This window comes from Nilaparvata lugens, unplaced genomic scaffold (assembly GCF_014356525.2).
Source record: "Nilaparvata lugens isolate BPH unplaced genomic scaffold, ASM1435652v1 scaffold4517, whole genome shotgun sequence".
Classification (NCBI taxonomy): Eukaryota; Metazoa; Arthropoda; class Insecta; order Hemiptera; family Delphacidae; genus Nilaparvata; species Nilaparvata lugens.
In genome coordinates this window covers 4536-25185 of record NW_024090680.1, presented here as the reverse complement: position 1 = coordinate 25185, position 20650 = coordinate 4536, and the positions used below count along the sequence as shown (strand labels likewise).

Below are 20650 nucleotides of genomic sequence, written 5' to 3'. Positions count from 1 at the left end.
CCCCTCCTCTCCCGACTTCTGGATTGGTGTACTGCTTCTCCTTGGTTCATAATAGAAACTTGTTGATTCAATATCGTAAAGTACCGACGACTGAGTTTGAGCTTTGTCCAAAATATCAGAATCAAGATCACACTGGATACCAATAGAGCGAGTTTGTGGCTTGTCCAAAATATCAGAACACAAAGAATAGGACATGATTCCTGTTCAAAGGTAAAACTGATAATGGCTTACATTTGGCGCAGTACACACCTTATATAACCTGCAGTGATGCACTCTATCAACAAATTACTGAACTTCTCAATTTAACAGCACGTACTCCGGAGTACATATCATGTTATTTTCATAATTTCTCCGGTTTTGATTCGCATTTTATTCTGAAATCGCTCGGTAAATGTAAAAAAGAAATTTCCTGCATCGCGAATACGTCAGAGAGATTTTTGACACTTTCGGTAGGCAAAATTAAATTTTTAGATTCCTACAAGTTTATGTCTGAATCCTTGGAAGTATTGGTGCGTAATTTGGTAGAAAGTACAGACATGGAAAAGAAGTTGGGGAAAGAAAGTACATTGGAAAGAACTTCCTCCAATAGAATGTTTTCATAATGATTTAACGGACACACCTCTGACACGCGAAGAATATCAACATGCACAAAGAGTGTTCTCAACATTCAATATTTTCATTACCTTTCAACTCAATGCTCGAACATTAACTAAAGTTAATTAATTAATCATTACACTAACTTAATCTAAAAGAAAAAATGGAATTTTCTATTAATTTGGAATAATACTTTGAATTCATCTATTCAGATCATCTATTTGAAATGAATTTTCAAAATGCATTTCAAATAGTTGATGTGAAAAAGTCAAACACAATAATATTGATAAGAATGAATGGAATGCCAATCCAGCCATGTGTACGATGCATTCATTCATACAAGACCTTGCAAGGTCGTGAATGAATGAAATGCATCACACCAGATGTGGCAGGCCAACGCCCTCACTTCACAACAAGGAAGGCAGAGCGTTGAGCCGACCTTGACACAGTGAGCGATCGGCCGATGTTGTCAGCTCATGCGCATGCTTGCGCGTGCGTACACACTTCATTCTATAAAACACATTTTAATTTTTCTTATCACTCAATGCAACTTGGAGAGTGAGTGATTGAGTTCTCTACACGTATACTAGTGTGATAGGTGAGTGAAAACTTTTTATAGAATAACATACTATTTTTTATTGATATATAACAAGTAAATTATGCGGTTAACAAAGTAGGTTATGTATATGCTGATAGGCGATGCAATTGTCACCTTAACACAATACTTGAAAATTATAGATTATAATGAAAATATATGTAATGGCTTGTGCCAAAACTAAATAACACAATACTTGAAAATTGTGATTTACAAGATATAGGTTATAATGCCGAAAGGCGATGTAATGTCAAGTCCGAAAATTTGTTACAAGATTATTAACAAAATAACTTATAACCGAAAATATATGCCGAAAGGCGATGCAATGTCAAGTCCGAAAATTTGTTACAAGATTATTAACAAAATAAGTAATAATAAAATTCATAAAATGTTAAATGGTAATATAATTATCATGATTTAAATTTTATGCATTTTGACAATGTTGATGTCGGTCATGTACTGATTAATATGTTTGACAAACAGTAACAATGATTTACATTTACTTTTAAAATTTTGGATGTCTTTGGGGGTCAAGATCAGCGTGAAACGTTCAGGTATGTAAACATCTGTTGTTCTCTGACCTGACAGCCGGATCTTGAGCACCACGCGACGTCCATGTTGATTGCAGACCTCCCTCACGTCCTCAATAGGGTAAGGCGTACCCTCCATCAACTCTCTTAGAGGAGTCCAGGGTTTCGGGGCGTACCTATTGATGACAGTGAGGAAGTGCTCCTCGGGGAGAATTTCATCCTCCTCCTGCTGTAACAGCGTCATTATGGAGCTGTCCTCCTCATCCTCTTCCACCGCACGTTTCTGTTGAAAAATATTTCATTAGACTCTTATTTGTTTCAGGTTATAAAATCATACAAGAGAGAGATCTTGCGCTCAACAGATTCACTACTCAAAACTGTGACTAATAACTCGCAAATTCTCTGACATGAGAGAGTGATCTTGCGCTCAACAGATTCACTACTCAAAAAATGTGAGTAATAACTTGGAAATTCTCTGACATAACTCTCAATTATCGGAAAAAAATTTTTCACTTCATTACAATCAACATAAATGATTGCAGAAAACATAAATATTTCACCTTTCATTAATCATGCAAATTTTTGTTTCACACTCAAACAACATATGATTTGATTTTTCATATATATATATGTAATCAGTATGTAATTCTCCAATTCAAATTGTTTCAGTAGGAATGTTTCATGCAACATATTTAGTAAACATGTTTAAACAATACAACCATCGTGTGAAAATTTATCTGTGTTCGGATTAAACGCTCAGTCTTGAGACTTTGCTCACAGTAATTTCATATTTATTCGAGTAAACATATAGAGACTTGTAGTAATGTACACAAAAGATTTTATCGATTATAGATTCATAGATTATAAAATCTTTTGTGTACATTACAATAATAATATTTTTGTATGCTAACCTTCGATTGAGTGAGGACGTCGGGCTCCTCATCGTCGTCGAAAAACAGCCTCCTCTTGACAGACTGCTTGGGGGCGGGTACCGATGTGAGCGCCGCTCGGCGTGGTGCCCAAGTAGCTTGCGTCGGAGGGGTACTGTCTCCCACGATGATGCTGGAATCCTCATCTTGGACGAAGATCCCTTGTTTCTTCAAGGGATCTGAGGAGGCGCCAGAGGTGGAGGCAACAGCTGTAGCAGCAGCAGAGGTGGCAGCTGAGCTGAGGCTTTTCTGCTGCTTCTTCTTCTGCTGCTTCTGCTGTTCCCAGTAGTTCAGCTCCCTCTCCGGAGGCGGGCTGTCTGGCAAGATGAACATTTGCGAGGAGTTGGAGTTGGAGTTGAAGGATGCACGGTGTGACTTGTCCATGGTGTTTTGAAAGTGTCGAGAATTTTAGCGCGTACTAATAGCTCTCTAACGTGAATGATGATTTTCCACTGAGAAAAGCGATTATATAGCAAGTCGTTTCTCTGTCTGTTGCAGGCTTGTACGAGTGAGATAGAAACACAAAGGAGGCGTGTATCACAATTGGCGAACACTAAATTGATTTATAATATATATATTTGGTTACAGTTATTAAATATTTCATTGTTTTTCACAGCATTTTCTCACCTCACAACTCGGTCTCATAAGCAGTTGTGCTCTCGTGAGGGAAACTTACCTGCATCGAGAAAATCATAGGCGAGGAGCTAAGCTGGAACAATACCTGAACCGAGTCGAGGAGCTGAGAGAAGCATATCCGATTATTTCATTTCGTCAAATCAACACATGTAAGTTCATTTTTACTTAAATTTTTCTCCTCCTCCTCTCCTCCGAGGACAAAACCTCTCCTCGGAGGACAATTGTTCTCCTCCGAGCACAATTTTCCTCTTCTCCGAGGACAAAAATTGTCCTTTGTTCTCCTCCTCTCTCCTCCACTTGTTTAGCAGGAAAGAAAAAATGAGAGAGGAATCAGGAGAAGGGGTGAGAGCTCAATGTCATGAGGATTGTCACAATAATTTTCTTTATTTTTAAATTATTATACATACATCAAAGCATATCTATGGCCAAATCAAATACAGAAAGTAACTCTTTCCTTATTCCTACTGGGTGTATATTTAAAAACATCTAGCTTGATTCTAATTTTATAATTCAAATCTATGTTCGGCTTTTCAAATTCTTCCTCTAACCAATAGTTTGAGACATACAATGCTTCCACATTTTCAAACTGTAGGATATACCGAGTATTGTTTCTATTGTACACTTCTTTTATTGCAATAATGACTAACTCTATACCTTGTGGTAACTCTTCCAATCTTTTACACTGTCCTACTTTTACTTTCCCTTTAATTTCCAGCATTGTGATGTTATTATACTGCTCCACTTCTTTTTGTGTGAAGGGAGTGTCTTCCAAGTTTTTCCAAACATCTGGGAGAAACTTAACTGATTCTATTCTAGGAAATGTATGTCCATTATAGCTTGACATACCATTGACTGTAATTACACAAATTTTCTCTTCCCTTGGTAGACAAATAATTTCTTTTTTGTCAGTGTAAGGGATTACAAAATAACCCTCTTTCTTGAGAGTTTCGATAGCTTTGTATGCATTAATGAAAACATTTTTATGGGAGCCCTTTACAAAGTAAACGTTTTTCAAACCATCTTTCTCCCCTAGTACACCTACATATGGGAATTTCCCAGTATTATTCACAGTAAATGCAGTCACATTATAAACTCCACTAGGCTCAAAATTTCGCCAATGTGAATGGAAATATGGCCCAAGTTCCTCTCTCAAATTTTCTATTTCTTCCTCAAATTCTTCTAGCTGCTTATGCTGTTCCCTAAATGACTGTGTGGCTTCAAAAAACTCAATTTTCCTCCGTTTTAGATCAATTTCATCCAGTTCTAGCTTACGCTTCTTGGCTGATAGCACTGAGATAGGAGACAAGGGTTGTATCTCTTTAACAGGGTATGGAGGAAGCTTACAAGTTATGTTTGCCCGTTTTCTTAAGACTTGTGGTATCAAGTTACCTGTTGCTACAAGACCCAACTCATCTAGGTCAACAACTTTGGATATGGTAGAGAAAACTGTGGTTGACTTGGAGAAATAAGTCTCTCCACTCTTAATATAACACTTTTGTGAGAAACTGATATTATTTTTGTTTGATGGATCCTCGAAAATTTCCACATAATTAATAGGTAGTAGATTAAAGCTAAATGCAGAGATTACATAGGATATTATTTTATTTCTATGTTGTGGGTCAGTGGGAAGCTTTACTTGTACTCCACTCAATTTGCTGGTATTGCTATTACCCCAGTAAACATACTGTAGAAGATCATTATAGATCAAACAACAACTATTTTTCAAATTATCTGTCAGTTTTCTCCACATTTTAGCCAAGGACACAGAATAAATTGGAGCATTTTGGAAATAATTTCTACTATCATTCAAGAGTGACAAGCTATCTTGAATAGGGTCAAAGGTTTTGCTATTGGCTCTATTTGTTAAACTATAGTTACAGATTGTAGCTTCCAAACGTGTAATACCATGCATTTTACCTGTAGGAGAGGTGAAAGTTTTCCCTAATCTTGAATCTGCACACTCAATAAAGTCTACAATATGGTTACCTAACTGCTTATTTACACCAGAGCTTGTTATTTCACATACAAACTTATTATAAATTTTCACCCTCGCATTACTATTAACCCAACTCAAACAATCAATCCCAACAGTTTTATTGTTATCTGCTATCACATTATAGTCTTCTTTATATTCTCCTTGGAAACAAAAATGATGATTTGTAGTTAGAAAATCACACATTCCATTCTTGTTGAATATTCCACCAAAGTCCTGTGTTATGTCCAAGTCCAGAAGATAGAAGTGCTCTTTCCTCAGCTGCTCCAATAATCTCGGTAGTTCTTCTATCAATGTAGCAATTGGCACATCTGCAAGCTCTACTTTGTAAGGTATGCCTACTGGTTCCTGGTATTTTTGTTTCGCTTCGTTGTAATTGTCATTGGGAAGCACTTGTAGAATCTTTTGAGACATATCACTTCCACTGTTCAATAGGTAAGCCAGCTTTGCTTTGACTGCATGTTTAGCTGACACCATATTAGAGAATTTCCCTCTTAAATATAAGTTGTATGCAGCACATATATCCTTTTTTAGAACAAAACGTCTCTTATCCATTGCCTCACAATCATCCAAAGCACAGATTTTCACAAGCATCATATTGTCACAAAAAGGTTCTGTAATAGCCACAAGATTTGAGTCATCCTGCACAAACAGTTCTTCCCCAGCAGTGTAATCAATATTTCCAATGTCAGTCACAAGGTTGTCATTGCACATGTTTTCTGATAGAAGCCACAAACCAAACCGCTCATTGCTAGACTTGATTTTATTACCACGGAGCATAGGTACATTAAACACCTTAGAAGTATCCATGTTTATTGCACCGTTGACACTACCGAACTGAACGAATGCAGATCAATGCAGTGGTATTTATAGTACGATAGTTGAGAAATAAGGTCATACAGAATTATTGAAACAAGATTTGGATGCTGACAAATTTTATGAACAAGAATTAAAGAAATCAGAGTTAACTTTAGATGAAATGCAAGTTTATCTTGAATATTAAAGAAAGTTGGAAAGCGTTATCTCGTAAAGCGTCTCGGTTTTAGTGAACCGTCTTGGATAGATAAGAGTCAATTACTAACTAAGTAAATATTTTACAATTGATTATATACGCTGATCATTCCAACTTATAGTTTAATATGTTTTCAGATATGAGCTCTCGAACAGAAATCATTTGATGAATATATAAGCTCAGTATATTATAAATAGGCATTTTAATGAATTACGTAAATATGATTCTGTTTCTTTAGAAAAAATGGCGAGAATACAAAGTTATCGTTGTGAACTAACTGAACTATTGGAGACGCATCAGCAATTATTGGACCAGTTAGCAGAAAAAGGATGGACAAATCTACAATATTTAACATTTGTGAGAGACTATGAAAAATTAGGAGTTTGGCATAGTGATAACTATAATCATATTTCAGTTTGTGATTTATACGGTACATCATATGATAAATTCTGGGGGAATGGCGATATCCCAGGCTCATGCAGATGTGATTGTGCACATCTTAAAGAGTCTATCGATAAAATTAAGAAGGTTATAACAGAAAAAAATAAACATTTAACAAAAGAACAATTAAATGAACTTATCTGGAATTTTTTTTCAGATTTTCAGATGAGACAGGCTTAGAACAAGATTGATAGCATATTCTGTTTAATTTCAGATTGGAGATGGATTCAATTTCATTTGATAAGAACTATTTTTCGAATAAAATCGATAAAAAATATAGATGTTGTTATTTCGAACTTATTGACAAAACAATATTAGAATTGAATAATTTCGGAAAAGAAGGACTAACGTTTGAGGAATATTTAACATTTATAAAACCTGGTAAAAGTGAAGAACAGAAGTCAGAACATATAAGCGTATGTTATATTATAAATAAGAATATAGTTGATAGACATCGAAGACGCGAATTAAAGGAAATTCCTGAATTTTGCTATTGTAATTCATTAGGTTGGTTGAATATTCGAATGTATTATTTCATTGATGATAGGTTAACAGATAAAAACATTGATAGTGTAAGATTTACATTTGAAATTATGAAAATGTGTGGCGAATCAGCGATGTTGTACAAACTTTAACTTTTTTACAGAGATTATGATGAACTCGTTAATTGAGGAGAGAATAAAACTATTAAATACTAAAAGCTTTGAATGTGAAAATTAATTGTAATACTTGTAGAGGTTTAAGGAATAAATGTATTAGTTGTAAGTTAGGAATAAATAAATGCAAAATTATTATAACTATTGACAAAAGTTTGAAAAATAAAGACGATATTGTACAAATTTTTGATTATTGCATACCATATTTAATGAATTATGTAAAGAATTATCAAAAATAAATGCTGTATAATGTTTCTCATTCTATGATTGTTGATTTATTGAATTAAACCAAGCTACTCTAGTTGTAAAGGTATGTGTAAGTTAGAATAATATATGAAGGCGGTTTAGTCTGATTACACTCTATATTTCCTTCTCAACCTGTAACGTATAGCTTGCAAGATCTAAACGGAGAAGTAATTAGTGGTAGGTTTAATGCAGAAGAAATTAAAAAAAAAAACGCAATTAAACGAAACGGAGAGACAGGTGTATTTGATTGAAAACATATTAAAACGTGATAAAAAAGGACTGTTAGTGAAATGGATTGGGTTTTCAACGCCTAGTAAAGATCAACTATTAGATGAAAAATAATCTTTTGTAATCTATTGTAAATATCATGTACATTTATTGTAAATATCATGTACATTTATTGTAAATAATCTATTGTAAATATCATGTACATTTATTGTAAATATCATGATGTACATTCGTTGAAAATATAATAGCTCCTCATCAAACATTGGTTCTCATTTCGTAATATAAGAATCTTTTGAACATCCATAATCTGTTTGATGATGAGGAGGAGAGGAGGTGGAGAGTGTTGGCCTGCATTCCAATCTCTGGGAAACGCCTCTCTATACATGTAGCGTCATCATGCCCTTGGTCATTGTTCTAAATACCAGTGGCTTTGTTCTAACTATTGTAAAAATTTTCAGTACCTTATCAGATCACGTTCTGTACGTTTGTAATCATGAGTCAATTACCAATTGTTAACTTTGATAAATTAATTACAAATAAAGAAAAGCCTGCATTTTGTAAAAATGGAGAGCTACTACCTCACAATGCAAGAATGTTAATTATATCTCCCAGTGCTGGGGGGAAAAACAAATCTCTTATTTAATTTAGTATTTGCTGAAAATGGTTTAAAATTTAAGCACATTTACTTATTTCAAATAGGATTGGTATGGACTTTGACATGATGAAAAAAGAAAAATTCAAGCTCATAGCGTTTAAAGGAAAGTCACTAGATAGATCTGAGATAGTGCTTGAGAACCAAATTTTGTAACAAATTAAATGCTTCAATTACTTGAGATGTCATACAGACAAGGAAAGGTTTAATCATTGCTATAGAAGTTTCATCAAACTTCTTAACAAAAACAGTATGAATATTTGAAGTTTTTGTTTTAACGCAAGTTTCATTATCAATTTATCTAAATTTGAAACTCTTTGTTTTATTCTGATTCATAGTTTCAGATTGAAGATTTGATGTTGAAATTGAAGTGAACATAATATTTGAACGATTTGTGACAAAATCAGGAAATTGAAGAAGTTTTGGGCAATAGCCTGTTTTTTCTTTTCCAACTATTGTATTGTTCGCTCTATCTAATAAATAAATAAATAAAGCTAATGAGAGAATGCTTTATTCGTGTAGATTACAATATATACTGGTTTTTTACACTTATATACAATTATAAATGAATTTACATAATATAGACTGAGAAAATATTTTTTGAAGTGCATATGATATGAAAAAAGCAGTTGTCAATAGTTGTAGCTAATATTGTTATGCATTAACATGAATTTGGAAAGAATATTTGAAAACATCCTTGCAACTAACTCTAGAACGAGAAACTTAAAGAGTAATAGGGTTTTAGCACATCTACAAAAGAGTTTCTTATCTATACTAGACTGGGATTGATTCACTTTAATCTGTCAGTATAAGTTGAATTGGGTTCTTATATCTTAGAGATTCATGATGCTGAAGCTGTCTGAAGTAAGATCTGACTGAGAGAATAATTTGAGCATATCTTCCAAGGTTGACTCTCACTACACTTGCATATGAGAGAGTTTCTTGTTGTGTTTTACCAGTACATGGAATCTCAAAGTGAGTATTATTATTTCTTGCTTTCATATTACAGAATCAAACAGTGATTCAACAAGTTAATATGCAAGTAATAACTATTAACTGAATCAGTAATTTCCAACTCTTGTAATGTGAACAGATCTATTAGTATAATTTATCAAATAGTTTCATCAAATAACTAACCTTTGATTTGCTGTGTGCTCCTCCTTCTCACTCTCCTTCTCCTTATCCTCCACTCTAACTCTGCTTCTCATGTTATCATGATGAAAAAAAAACTCAGTTTTAGATGTTCAGTTGAGTGGATTTTGGAGCAAAGGCTGTGAGTAATAGACTAGTAATATTTGTAATTACACAGAAAAGTTTTCTGTCTATTTGTTATGTATCATGTTTCTGTAATCTTTCAGATAATATACTTGCATATTCAAGGTTGAATTTATGCACTGAGTCAACATAAATGTATAGTTTTCCTAATATTTCTGATAAAGGAAGAAGCAAAATCATTCAAGATTCGGTAATCCGCAGGTTTTGCATTGAAATTTTCCTATAGGTTATATGTCATTCAACTAATATTATTTGTTAGCTGAGTGAAAACGACAAGTGAAGAATAAATAACAGTTAAAACAAGGAGAGACTGGTGTTCTGTTTTTTCAGTATACACAGGCGTTGATATGGATTTGTAACAATGATTCTAACCCGTGTCAGCAACAAGCAAAGTATCGTATAGTTCAAATTCAATTTTAGAAAATAAAGTTGCTGTTTGTTTGTCAAAACTATATGCTTTTGTTTTCATGAGGTGTAAGTTCAAAGTGTTAGCAATGCTATTTTCTAAATAAGTCACTTGACTATTACATCAGTATCTCTTTCCTCATGCATGAATCTTTTCACCCAGCTTGATTCTAATTTTATAAATCTATTCTTCTCAAAGTCTTTCTTGAGAAACTATGAAATATCACACTTTCCTCCAAAATGAAGAAATTATCCAACACTGTGAGTGAGAATATTGCACAACAGCTGAAGCCAATGAAATTATAGTGTTTTTTCACTCTAACTTTGTGGGTTGAGAGTAGTGAGATGAAAAAAGCTATTCATACTTATCTGGAGAACTGTAATCTAATTCATGTTGAAAGTGTACATCTAACTAGACATAGAACTAACTCATAACTAACCAAATCTCTACACGTATTTATTGTTTAACAAAGGATGCTAACAACAAAAAATTCGTACCAAAAAGATTGCTTGAATCTTACTTTCATCATATTGTAATCTTAATTTTCCAGCATTGCGGTGTTATTACAGTATTCCATAAAAGTTTTTCCTTGCTTGTGACAGAAACTCAATTGATAGAGAATCTATGTTCCTTATAGCATTTGAGACAAATTATTCCTCTTGATAGACAAATCTCCCAAGTGTAAGGGATTGTGATCACAAGTCACTATGATCGAAGAGAGTTTCTCTCTCTCAAATTTGTATTTTAAAATTCTGCTAGTTGCTGTTCCCCGAATGTCTCTGTGGTTTTCAAAAAAAAAAAAAAAAAACTAGTTCTAGCTAGATATGCATATCACCTGAAATCAAATAATCGCTTTGCTTCTCTCAACAATAGCCACTTGTGCTTTCACCAACTTAATCTGAATCACGACGTTCATTTGACTTGGAAGGGATACATCAAGGTTGTCTTTACATGTGTCTTACACTTATCTAAATACCTACTTGCATAATTACTCAAATATAACTATAATCAATAGCTTTCATTTTTCCTTTGATAGAAAAAAGTTCTGTCTAAATCTGCTTCCATAATATTACTACCAGTCTTAATTTGTTACTCAAATAATCTACTTGCTTTTCATTTTTAACAATCACCTTCAAGTACTTTCTACATCTTTACATCAGTGCAACTTCATCTAATTTTGCTTCAACTCTGATGCACAATTTTGGTGACATCAATGATATTAATTTATCAAATAATAGTTGTCTCTTGTCAGGAGCCTATAGGCACTTTTATTTATACTTGAAAGTAATGCATTGAACTCGATGTTGAAAAAATGCATCGGTCTCTTGAGAGTTTGATGCATTAATGTAGTTACGATAAATATTTTCTTGAACGAATTTATGTAGCGTTGACACAGGGTTTGAAAACTAGATAGAACCAGCTAAAACTCTGTTGTTAAAAAATCTTGTCATCTACATTATCATTAATGGTTGTTGAGAAGTAAAATCGTAACTCGTTTATTTCTGTTCAAGTAATTTCTGGATTGAGCCTACTCAGTAAAATAAAATACAGAACATGTCATAAATGTCATAACAGGGAATGCTGTAGGAATCTTCAATCTACAGCAATTGTATTTATTATCGTAGTTATCTCAATCATAGAAAAGCCAGCAGTATTAAAGATTGGTGACAGTGGAATAATTATAATTGATATTGCAGGAATGTGAAGAGTTGTAGCGAAATCTCATTGCTAGGTGTGTGAACCGGGAACATTGGATTTTCAGTGATAAGAGATGGTTCAAAATAGCTTATTTCGTTGTTGATAATAGCAAAAAGGAATTTAGAAATATGGTGATTTGAGAATAGGAGATAACGCATGGGGCCATCTGGCAATCTCAAACTGCTACTTGTGAGAAGCGATGTACTAAGGCATAGCTGCTGAGGTGGATGATGGATTCACTTTAATTTGACAGTATAGCATTAGATGTAGAAATATGGATTCACTTTAATTTGACAGTATAGCATTAGATGTAGAAATATGGATTCACTTTAATCTGTCAGTATAGCATTAGATGGATTCACTTTAATCTGTCAGTATAGCATTAGATGTAGAAATATGGATTCACTTTAATTTGACAGTATAGCATTAGATGTAGAAATATGGATTCACTTTAATTTGACAGTATAGCATTAGATGGATTCACTTTAATCTGTCAGTATAGCATTAGATGTAGAAATATGGATTCACTTTAATCTGTCAGTATAGCATTAGATGGATTCACTTTAATCTGTCAGTAGATAAAGTATAAGTTATTAGATGTATTAATTTGCAATCACTTTATAATTTTACAGTATAAAGATGTAACAGATTCACTCAGTATAAAGATGTAACAGATTCACTCAGTATAAAGATGTAACAGATTCACTTTAATCTGTCAGTATAGCATTAGATGGATTCACTTTAATTTGACAGTATAGCATTAGATGTAGAAATATGGATTCACTTTAATCTGTCAGTAGATAAAGTATAAGTTATTAGATGTATTAATTTGCAATCACTTTATAATTTTACAGTATAAAGATGTAACAGATTCACTCAGTATAAAGATGTAACAGATTCACTTTAATTTGACAGTATAGCATTAGATGGATTCACTTTAATTTGACAGTATAGCATTAGATGGATTCACTTTAATTTGACAGTATAGCATTAGATGTAGAAATATGGATTCACTTTAATCTGTCAGTATAGCATTAGATGTAGAAATATGGATTCACTTTAATCTGTCAGTATAGCATTAGATGGATTCACTTTAATCTGTCAGTATAGCATTAGATGGATTCACTTTAATCTGTCAGTATAGCATTAGATGGATTCACTTTAATTTGACAGTATAGCATTAGATGGATTCACTTTAATTTGACAGTATAGCATTAGATGTAGAAATATGGATTCACTTTAATTTGACAGTATAGCATTAGATGTAGAAATATGGATTCACTTCAACTGGCAGTATAGGAAGGCAGGATTAAAAAGGAACTCAGGACTGATTTCTCTTTCACATGGCTTTCGTAATAGAGGAAAAAGCAGTAGATATGGAGTAAGCGAGAATAGGAGATAACGCATGGGGCCATCTGGCAATCTCAAACTGCTACTTGTGAGAAGCGATGTACTAAGGCATAGCTGCTGAGGTGGATGATGGATTCACTTAAACTGGCAGTAGCGTACGACCGATCAAAGGGGAGAACGACATGATCCTTTACTCGGCATTCGTAATGCAGAGATCGCTGCGTGGAGAGAAGCATAAATGGTTTCACTAGTACAGTATACGAATGACGGATTAAAAAGGAACTCACGACTGATTTCTCTTTCACATGGCTTTTGCAATAGAGGAAAAGCGGCAACGTGCCAGGAGGCTCGAGTTGGGTGCAAGCCACATATAAAGTGACATATAAAGTGAATAATATGGATTCACTTCAACTGGCAGTATAGGAAGGCAGGATTAAAAAGGAACTCACGACTGATTTCTCTTTCACATGGCTTTCGTAATAGAGGAAAAAGCAGTAGATATGGAGTAAGCGAGAATAGGAGATAACGCATGGGGCCATCTGTTTTGGGCCATCTGTTTTTTTCCACCTAGTAGTTTGCACAATCTTTAAGCTTATGCGAGAGACAGAGAAACGATGGGTGTATCACACTCTCTTGTACCCTCCGAATTATTCAATTTGCAATCACTTTATAATTTTACAGTATAAAGATGTAACAGATTCACTCAGTATAAAGATGTAACAGATTCACTCAGTATAAAGATGTAACAGATTCACTTTAATCTGTCAGTAGATACAGTATAAGTTATTAGATGTATTAATTTGCAATCACTTTATAATTTTACAGTATAAAGATGTAACAGATTCACTCAGTATAAAGATGTAACAGATTCACTTTAATCTGTCAGTAGATAAAGTATAAGTTATTAGATGTATTAATTTGCAATCACTTTATAATTTTACAGTATAAAGATGTAACAGATTCACTCAGTATAAAGATGTAACAGATTCACTTTAATTTGACAGTAGAGAATTTTTCCCTCAAAGGGAAATTATTTTTTCCCTCATCTAGCATTCACTTTAATTTGACAGTATAGCATTAGATGTAGAAATATGGATTCACTTTAATTTGACAGTATAGCATTAGATGTAGAAATATGGATTCACTTTAATCTGTCAGTATAGCATTAGATGGATTCACTTTAATCTGTCACTATAGAGAGAGGGAATTTTTCCTCCAAAAAGGGAAATTTTTTTTCCCTCACTGAGAGAGATATATCTCTCTCTCTTTTCAACCCCCTCGTCCTCACTGGGAGAGGGGAGATAAGATAAGGAGAGGGAGAGGGAGAGGGAGAGGGAGAGGGAGAAGGAGAGGGAGAGGGAGAAGGAGAGGGAGAAGGAGAGGGAGAGGGAGAAGGAGAGGGAGAGGGAGAGGGAGAGGGAGAAGGAGAGGGAGAGGGAGAGGGAGAGGGAGAGGGGGAGGAGAGGGGGAGTTTGCGCATGCGCAAACTCTAGAGGGGGAGGGGGAAGGGGGAGGGGGAGGGGGATTTGCGCAAAAATTTTTCCTTATTTCTCGGTAATTGCGCAAAAATTCTTCCCAGTAATCCCAGTATTAGGCTACTCTAATGGCTAACTAATTGAGTTGATTGTATATTTTTTAATCAGCTTATAATTCTGAAATTTTTCATCTGCCATTTTAAAAATATGTCATTAGATATCTCATCTCCCAATTAACGGAATAGCTTGAAACTTGGAACTTAAGGTCCTTACACTATAAGGATCCGATACGAACAATTTCGATCAAATGCAATACAAGATGGCGGCTAAAATGGCGAAAATGTTGTCAAAAACAGGGTTTTTCGCGATTTTCTCAAAAACGGCTCAAACGATTTTTATCAAATTAATACCTCATATATTCATTGATAAGCTCTATCAACTGCCATAAGTCCCATATCTGTAAAAATTTCAGGAGCTCCGCCCCATCTATACAAAGTTAGATTCCCAATTATCAGGCTTCAGATATAATTTAAACAAAACATTTCTAGCGGGAAGATTGAGCATGAAGAACTGTACAATTAATGTTCAGTAACATTTTCACCTAAAATTGAAAATAAGCTCGGAATTCTAGAATATGTTATTATTCAATTGCAAACTGTTGATTCTATTAAAACATTCACTATAAAGAGATAGCAGACTTTGTTTCTCTCCAATCTATAGAAGTTTTCTCTGGCTGTAGGGTTACACACATAAGCTGTAGGCTTGTACTTCGGTGGGAAGACAACTTTTGTTGGGCTACGAACAACTAACCACGATTTTTAAATTCGATATTAATTTAGCGCAGGTTGTTGGTCAAATGATCAGCCATGCTATGGGAACAGCAGGCACATGTTCCTCCTTTATATTTATATGAGTGATAGATACACGGAGTCAATCAATTCAATCTACTACCGCAATAATTACTCATTACTAGTTGGAATACGTTTATATTTGGTCAAAAAATTCCTAAATGAAAAAAGCCCTCGAATCAACATTTTTGAATTGTTCAAAATGAATGTATTTCCTAGAACTTTCCACTTCTAGTTTCAAAAATAATAATATTTTGAATCTTGAATCATGGTACCCAATAGTCTTAAATAAGAATATTTACTATTGTATTTCAAATTAAGTTAGTCTGAATAATAAATAAACAACTCAAAGTCTATCTTATGAGCGTTTAAAATCACATCAATCAAGCATCTATAGTGTACTAGCCGTCAGGCTCGCTTCGCTTGCCATATCCATCTAGCCAGGGGCTCCGCCCCCTGGACCCCCGACTGGATCGTCCGAGAATGAGATCAGCAGGCTCGCTCCGCTCGCCTGCATTTTTCATTTGAGCATTTTTATCATATGTTAGGACGATCCAGTCGGGGGTCCAGACTAAACGTCTGGCTAAACGGATATGGCGAGCGAAGCGAGCCTGACGGCTAGTAATATAATATTCCCAGGATTGAAGTAGCAGTGCCAATCAATTTTTCCGCGATAAATGCATTTAAATCTTCAACTTGGTGCCAACCTAACAGTCAACTCAACTTAATGCCAACTGACAAAATTATTAATTATTTAGTTGCCAGTTAAGAACTGTTTCGAAGAGGTACTCTATCTAGATTATAGTTCTATAGTAACATATGATATGAAAATTTCAAATACAATTATGACATTGGAGGAAAAACTAGGCTGAGCCTGTACCATTTCTCTCCAAAAGTTTTGATAAAATGTTAATGTTGTCCAAAAGTTATGGTTATGTAGTCACACACTGCTTCGTCACTTGATTTTCGGTCCAGGAATAATGATTTTTGAATTTTGAAGGTTGATGTTATACTCTAAATGAATCACTATAAATTTAAAACTTTAGAAATGTTGAACTTTTATTTGAAAAATTTTAATTTTAATTTTTATGTTATATTCAGAAGTAGTTCTTTTCAAATTCAATATGTCTGTTACCAATAATTATGATGTGAGTAGATGGGGACTGGAGTGACAGTTAAGGTGTTTGAATTGTAATTTCTACTATTTTCCAAACCTAGGCTGAATAATCTTCAGTCCTTCGAGTCCAAAGAAAATTATAAGTTAATATGATGAATGTGATGATTGGAAAATTATAAGTGACTTTTGATATCTTGTTAAACATGACTGATTGCAATTTGAATACTCGTATTTTTTGTATTTGTTATAAAAGTTGTGAAAATAATATAATAGGGTTCAAAGCAATACTGATCATCATATTATTCAATTTGCAGGACACCGTTTGCAGCCCTTGAATTGGAGGTTAACTCATTGATGGAGGGAGTAAATGACATTAGCAAGAGAATAAAATCGAGCAAAGTGTCTTCTCAATTCGGAGGTAAGTTTCATACCCTTCAAATTTACTACCCAATCATTTATTGCATTGAGATTATGGTATTTACAATATGAACATAGAGTATCAATTCATTAAATCTATGATATGAGTAGCCTATACAGTTTTACAATCATGATTTTCACTTGGGAAGAAGAAACAGCTAGAATATTACAACTTTACAAGAGTGATACAATGTATAACCAACCGATAAATAATGATCTTTTAAGTGGTACCCTGTGGCTATACCAGCAGACTGTTCAAATAATAATTGATCGCCCTTAAAAACTCCTAAGCCATACTTGAAAAATCTGTTAATAGTGTCACTAATTTTATTGTTTTCATTTCCAGATTTCTTCCACAATGCGAAACAACAGGTGCATTGTCTAGTCAAGAAATTGAAGAAAATTCGAGAGGTGAAATCTCAACTGGCAGTTCACTTCTGTGAGGAGCCTGCTGCTTTTCAACTGAATGACTGCTATCAGCTGTTTGCTGACTTCTTCACCAAAGTCAACAAAGTTATGCAAGTAAGTATTACAATAATAATATTATCATTGCTTCATAAAATATCTGCGCTTCAGAGTACAAAAGCATAAAAGCATAGTTTATATTTTTTTATTGATAAACAGAACACAATTTTCTAAAATTATTGGAGAAGGACTAATATGCCCAAAACTGTGTCTTCCCCTTATTTTGATTCACACAATATAAATAGTCCAGAAAGTAGGTTATGTTCCATACACTTGAATTCAAATCCAATTTTTAGTCCAAACATTTGAAAACAGAAAAGTCCCAATTTAGATTGTTTACAAACCAAATTGAATAACAAAATAACACTCACTAATCACTTAAAACTGTAAAATAATGATTAACTTTGAAAATTCTGATATACTTCAATTTAGAATGATATACCATTTATTATGTCATGTCAAATCAGATATTTTCAAAAGTTGATTAAAATTTCTAAATAATATTTCTTGTGAGATAAGCTGATTGATTAAGAGCCCCCCAGCAGCAGAGTACATCTGCTAAAAAAAGTTTTAGGGTTGAAGGATTAAAAGAAAAATTAACTTTTTTGATGAATTTGGAAACATTGCAAAAATATGTATTATTTTTGATCAATTATGAATAATTTTAGCTTTCAAACCCTTATTCCCGGTTTCACCAACCTCGATCAAATATAGTCTAGCCATGGTCAATTAGACCATGGTCAGAATTTGATCACTCGTTCAAACATACAACTGTTCCACCAACCTCGGGATTGATCAAAACTCCGTCGGTCAAATTTGAACATGGTCAACTCTTGTAGCTGTACATTACTGAAGTTGTCCAACATTTTTGCTGGCTTGCTATTGGCTACATCTGATTTTTATGGATAGAAATTACTGAGATATTGCAATTTTTCAAATGCTAATGAATTAATAATTATTATTAAACGAAAATCCAAATTAAATTCTGTAATAAAGTAACACTCCATGATACTCAATACAGTATCAGTTTCGCTGCTCATATTCAGAGGGTACTTTGCGCTGAATGCTCTTTTTACTTTACCGTCAGGCCGTCAAAAATTCAGATTACTGTACTTTTTTCTGAACTGATTAATTATTTCTGGACAGGATCCCCCTGGGCCCCCTTCTTATATACGCCCCTGGCACAGACGTTTTGTATAGTCACACATTTACATTAATTTATAATAATATTTCAAATTTGAATTGAATACTTTCGTACCAAGAATTTAAAAATCACCATCATTTTTGACAATTTTTTTCATGAACAAAAGAACATTCCAATTCTACTGAGATACATTGAAGCAGCAAGGTTGATCTAAGGATTGAATAATATAGGCATACTGTGTAATAAAAGAGTAAAGCAAATCTTTTTCAAAATCTTCCTTTATTTTCTATACTATAATAATTTACTAATTAAAAGATTCCAAGAACAAACCTGATAAATAACTTACTACAACTAAATTCAATCGCACTAAAAACTTTGAAATTTTTCATTACGTCAAAAACATATTATGGTAACGTACAACAAGCTAGGGAATTGATCGAACCAGTCTTTTGACCGTGTTCAAATAATTTGATCGCCCGTTCGGCGGCAGTCAAACTTAACCATCGGATTGACCGTGGTCAAACGTAACTGGTGCTGGTGGAACGAATTATTTTTGATTTAATCAGCTGATAGACTTTAACCATGTCAGATGCCTTGACCAAGGTTGGTGAAACGGGGCATTAATGTCGTTCAGCGAGTTTTTTCAATTATCCATGGAGTTTCAATGATTATTGGAATATATATCATGTAGGTTTCAAATGAATAGCAAGCATCATTAGGGTATCTTTCCATACATTTCTTAAGTCTTTCTATCTCTTGTTTGCTTAATTTTAATCTCCAAATTGTCGAAATAAAGCAAATTGCTAAAGATATTGTTTTCTCTCTCAAGGAAAACGATCAGATGAAGAAAACGGAAGAAAAGGCTGCAAAATCGATAGCTGAGAAGTCAACAAAAAACGAGGTAGTGAAAGTGAAGAAGAGGCAAATTTTTGACAGAAAAGTCGAACAGCTCATCAACGAAGCGAAAAATGGGGCATACTAGAACTACTGGATCTAGGTGCTAGGTGAAGATGCATTAACGGTTAATACACTAGTCTTAAGAAGTCATCAAGTTAGCTCAGTTAAATAACAATAGACAATGGATTGTCTTGCTCTGATGTCTTGATAGTGATTGAATTTTTAATGTCTAGTCTGAAGTTCCATATATTATTATAGTTGTAAGATATTAACATCGATTAATTGTTTTTAATTTGATTCAACTCACTAGTCTTTCATAAAATATTCACGAAGTTATTCAGCCTAAGTATATTCAAACATGACGATAGACAATAATTCATTGTCTTATTCTGATTATGTATCTGTAAATACCTATGTATCTATTGTTTAAAATTTTTCATTGTTGATTTCATAATAGTTGTTGAGTTCAAACACAATTATTAATCTTTGAGTTCCTAAAAACGACAATGGACAATAACTGATTGTCTGGTTATGAGTTCGAGTGTATATTATATTACCTGTTCTATTTGTAGTATAGATAGAGGTATAGTATTATATTATTACTTTGTTTAGTATTATATTATTAATTATTATTACTTTGGGTAGAGTTGCCTCTGACTCTGATATTAGGTCGTTTTCTGTATTTTTCAAGAATGTTATTTTCAAATCGACAATGCTTTTAAGGACAAGATGTAAGTTGTCCAGTATTTTCATTGTATGTAAGTAACTTTTGAGACTTGAAGGCTTTTAGAAATATTTTATATTATGTAACTTTAAACTATTTGTTATTTTGCACATCTCTAATTATTTGTATAGAAATGATTGACATTTTATTTTTGATCTAGAATAATGTTGAAAAATTAATTATTAGCATTGATCTCATCTCTTTAGTCTGAAAGAATCTATGTAAGTCTACGTCTGAAAAAGTTCCAAAGTAACTGATTGGTCTGAAAACGTTTTAAAGTAACTCACAAGTCTGATAGCAAAGCTTGCTTAATTAATGGATA

The 20650-nt window shown here is 33.6% G+C and overlaps 2 protein-coding genes across 2 annotated transcripts; one reads left to right on the top strand and one right to left on the bottom strand.

Annotated features, from left to right (window-relative positions):
- Positions 1-1530: 1530 nt before the first annotated feature.
- Positions 1531-3032, bottom strand: LOC120355732. The gene is made up of 2 exons (XM_039444394.1): positions 2631-3032; positions 1531-2002 (listed from the first exon to the last, which is right to left on the bottom strand). Exons 1-2 carry the CDS (start codon positions 3030-3032, stop codon positions 1607-1609), a joined length of 798 nt encoding a protein of 265 aa, XP_039300328.1. The 3' UTR covers positions 1531-1606.
- Positions 3033-13741: 10709 nt separating this feature from the next.
- LOC120355733 lies at positions 13742-19689 on the top strand. The gene is made up of 4 exons (XM_039444395.1): positions 13742-13746; positions 16996-17099; positions 17445-17620; positions 19537-19689. Exons 1-4 carry the CDS (start codon positions 13742-13744, stop codon positions 19687-19689), a joined length of 438 nt encoding a protein of 145 aa, XP_039300329.1.
- The last annotated feature ends 961 nt before the right edge of the window (positions 19690-20650 follow it).

What these genes read in the sequence shown, in the direction of transcription:
- LOC120355732 (XM_039444394.1), bottom strand. Translation starts at nt 3,032, where the DNA reads ATGGACAAGTCACACCGTGCATCCTTCAACTCCAACTCCAACTCCTCG. An exon ending in ACGTCCTCACTCAATCGAAG is followed by an intron (nt 2,003 to 2,630) that starts GTTAGCATACAA and finishes ATTTTTCAACAG; the next exon opens with AAACGTGCGGTGGAAGAGGA.
- LOC120355733 (XM_039444395.1), top strand. An exon ending in AGTGTCTTCTCAATTCGGAG is followed by an intron (nt 17,100 to 17,444) that starts GTAAGTTTCATA and finishes TTTCATTTCCAG; the next exon opens with ATTTCTTCCACAATGCGAAA. An exon ending in AAGTCAACAAAGTTATGCAA is followed by an intron (nt 17,621 to 19,536) that starts GTAAGTATTACA and finishes TTCTCTCTCAAG; the next exon opens with GAAAACGATCAGATGAAGAA.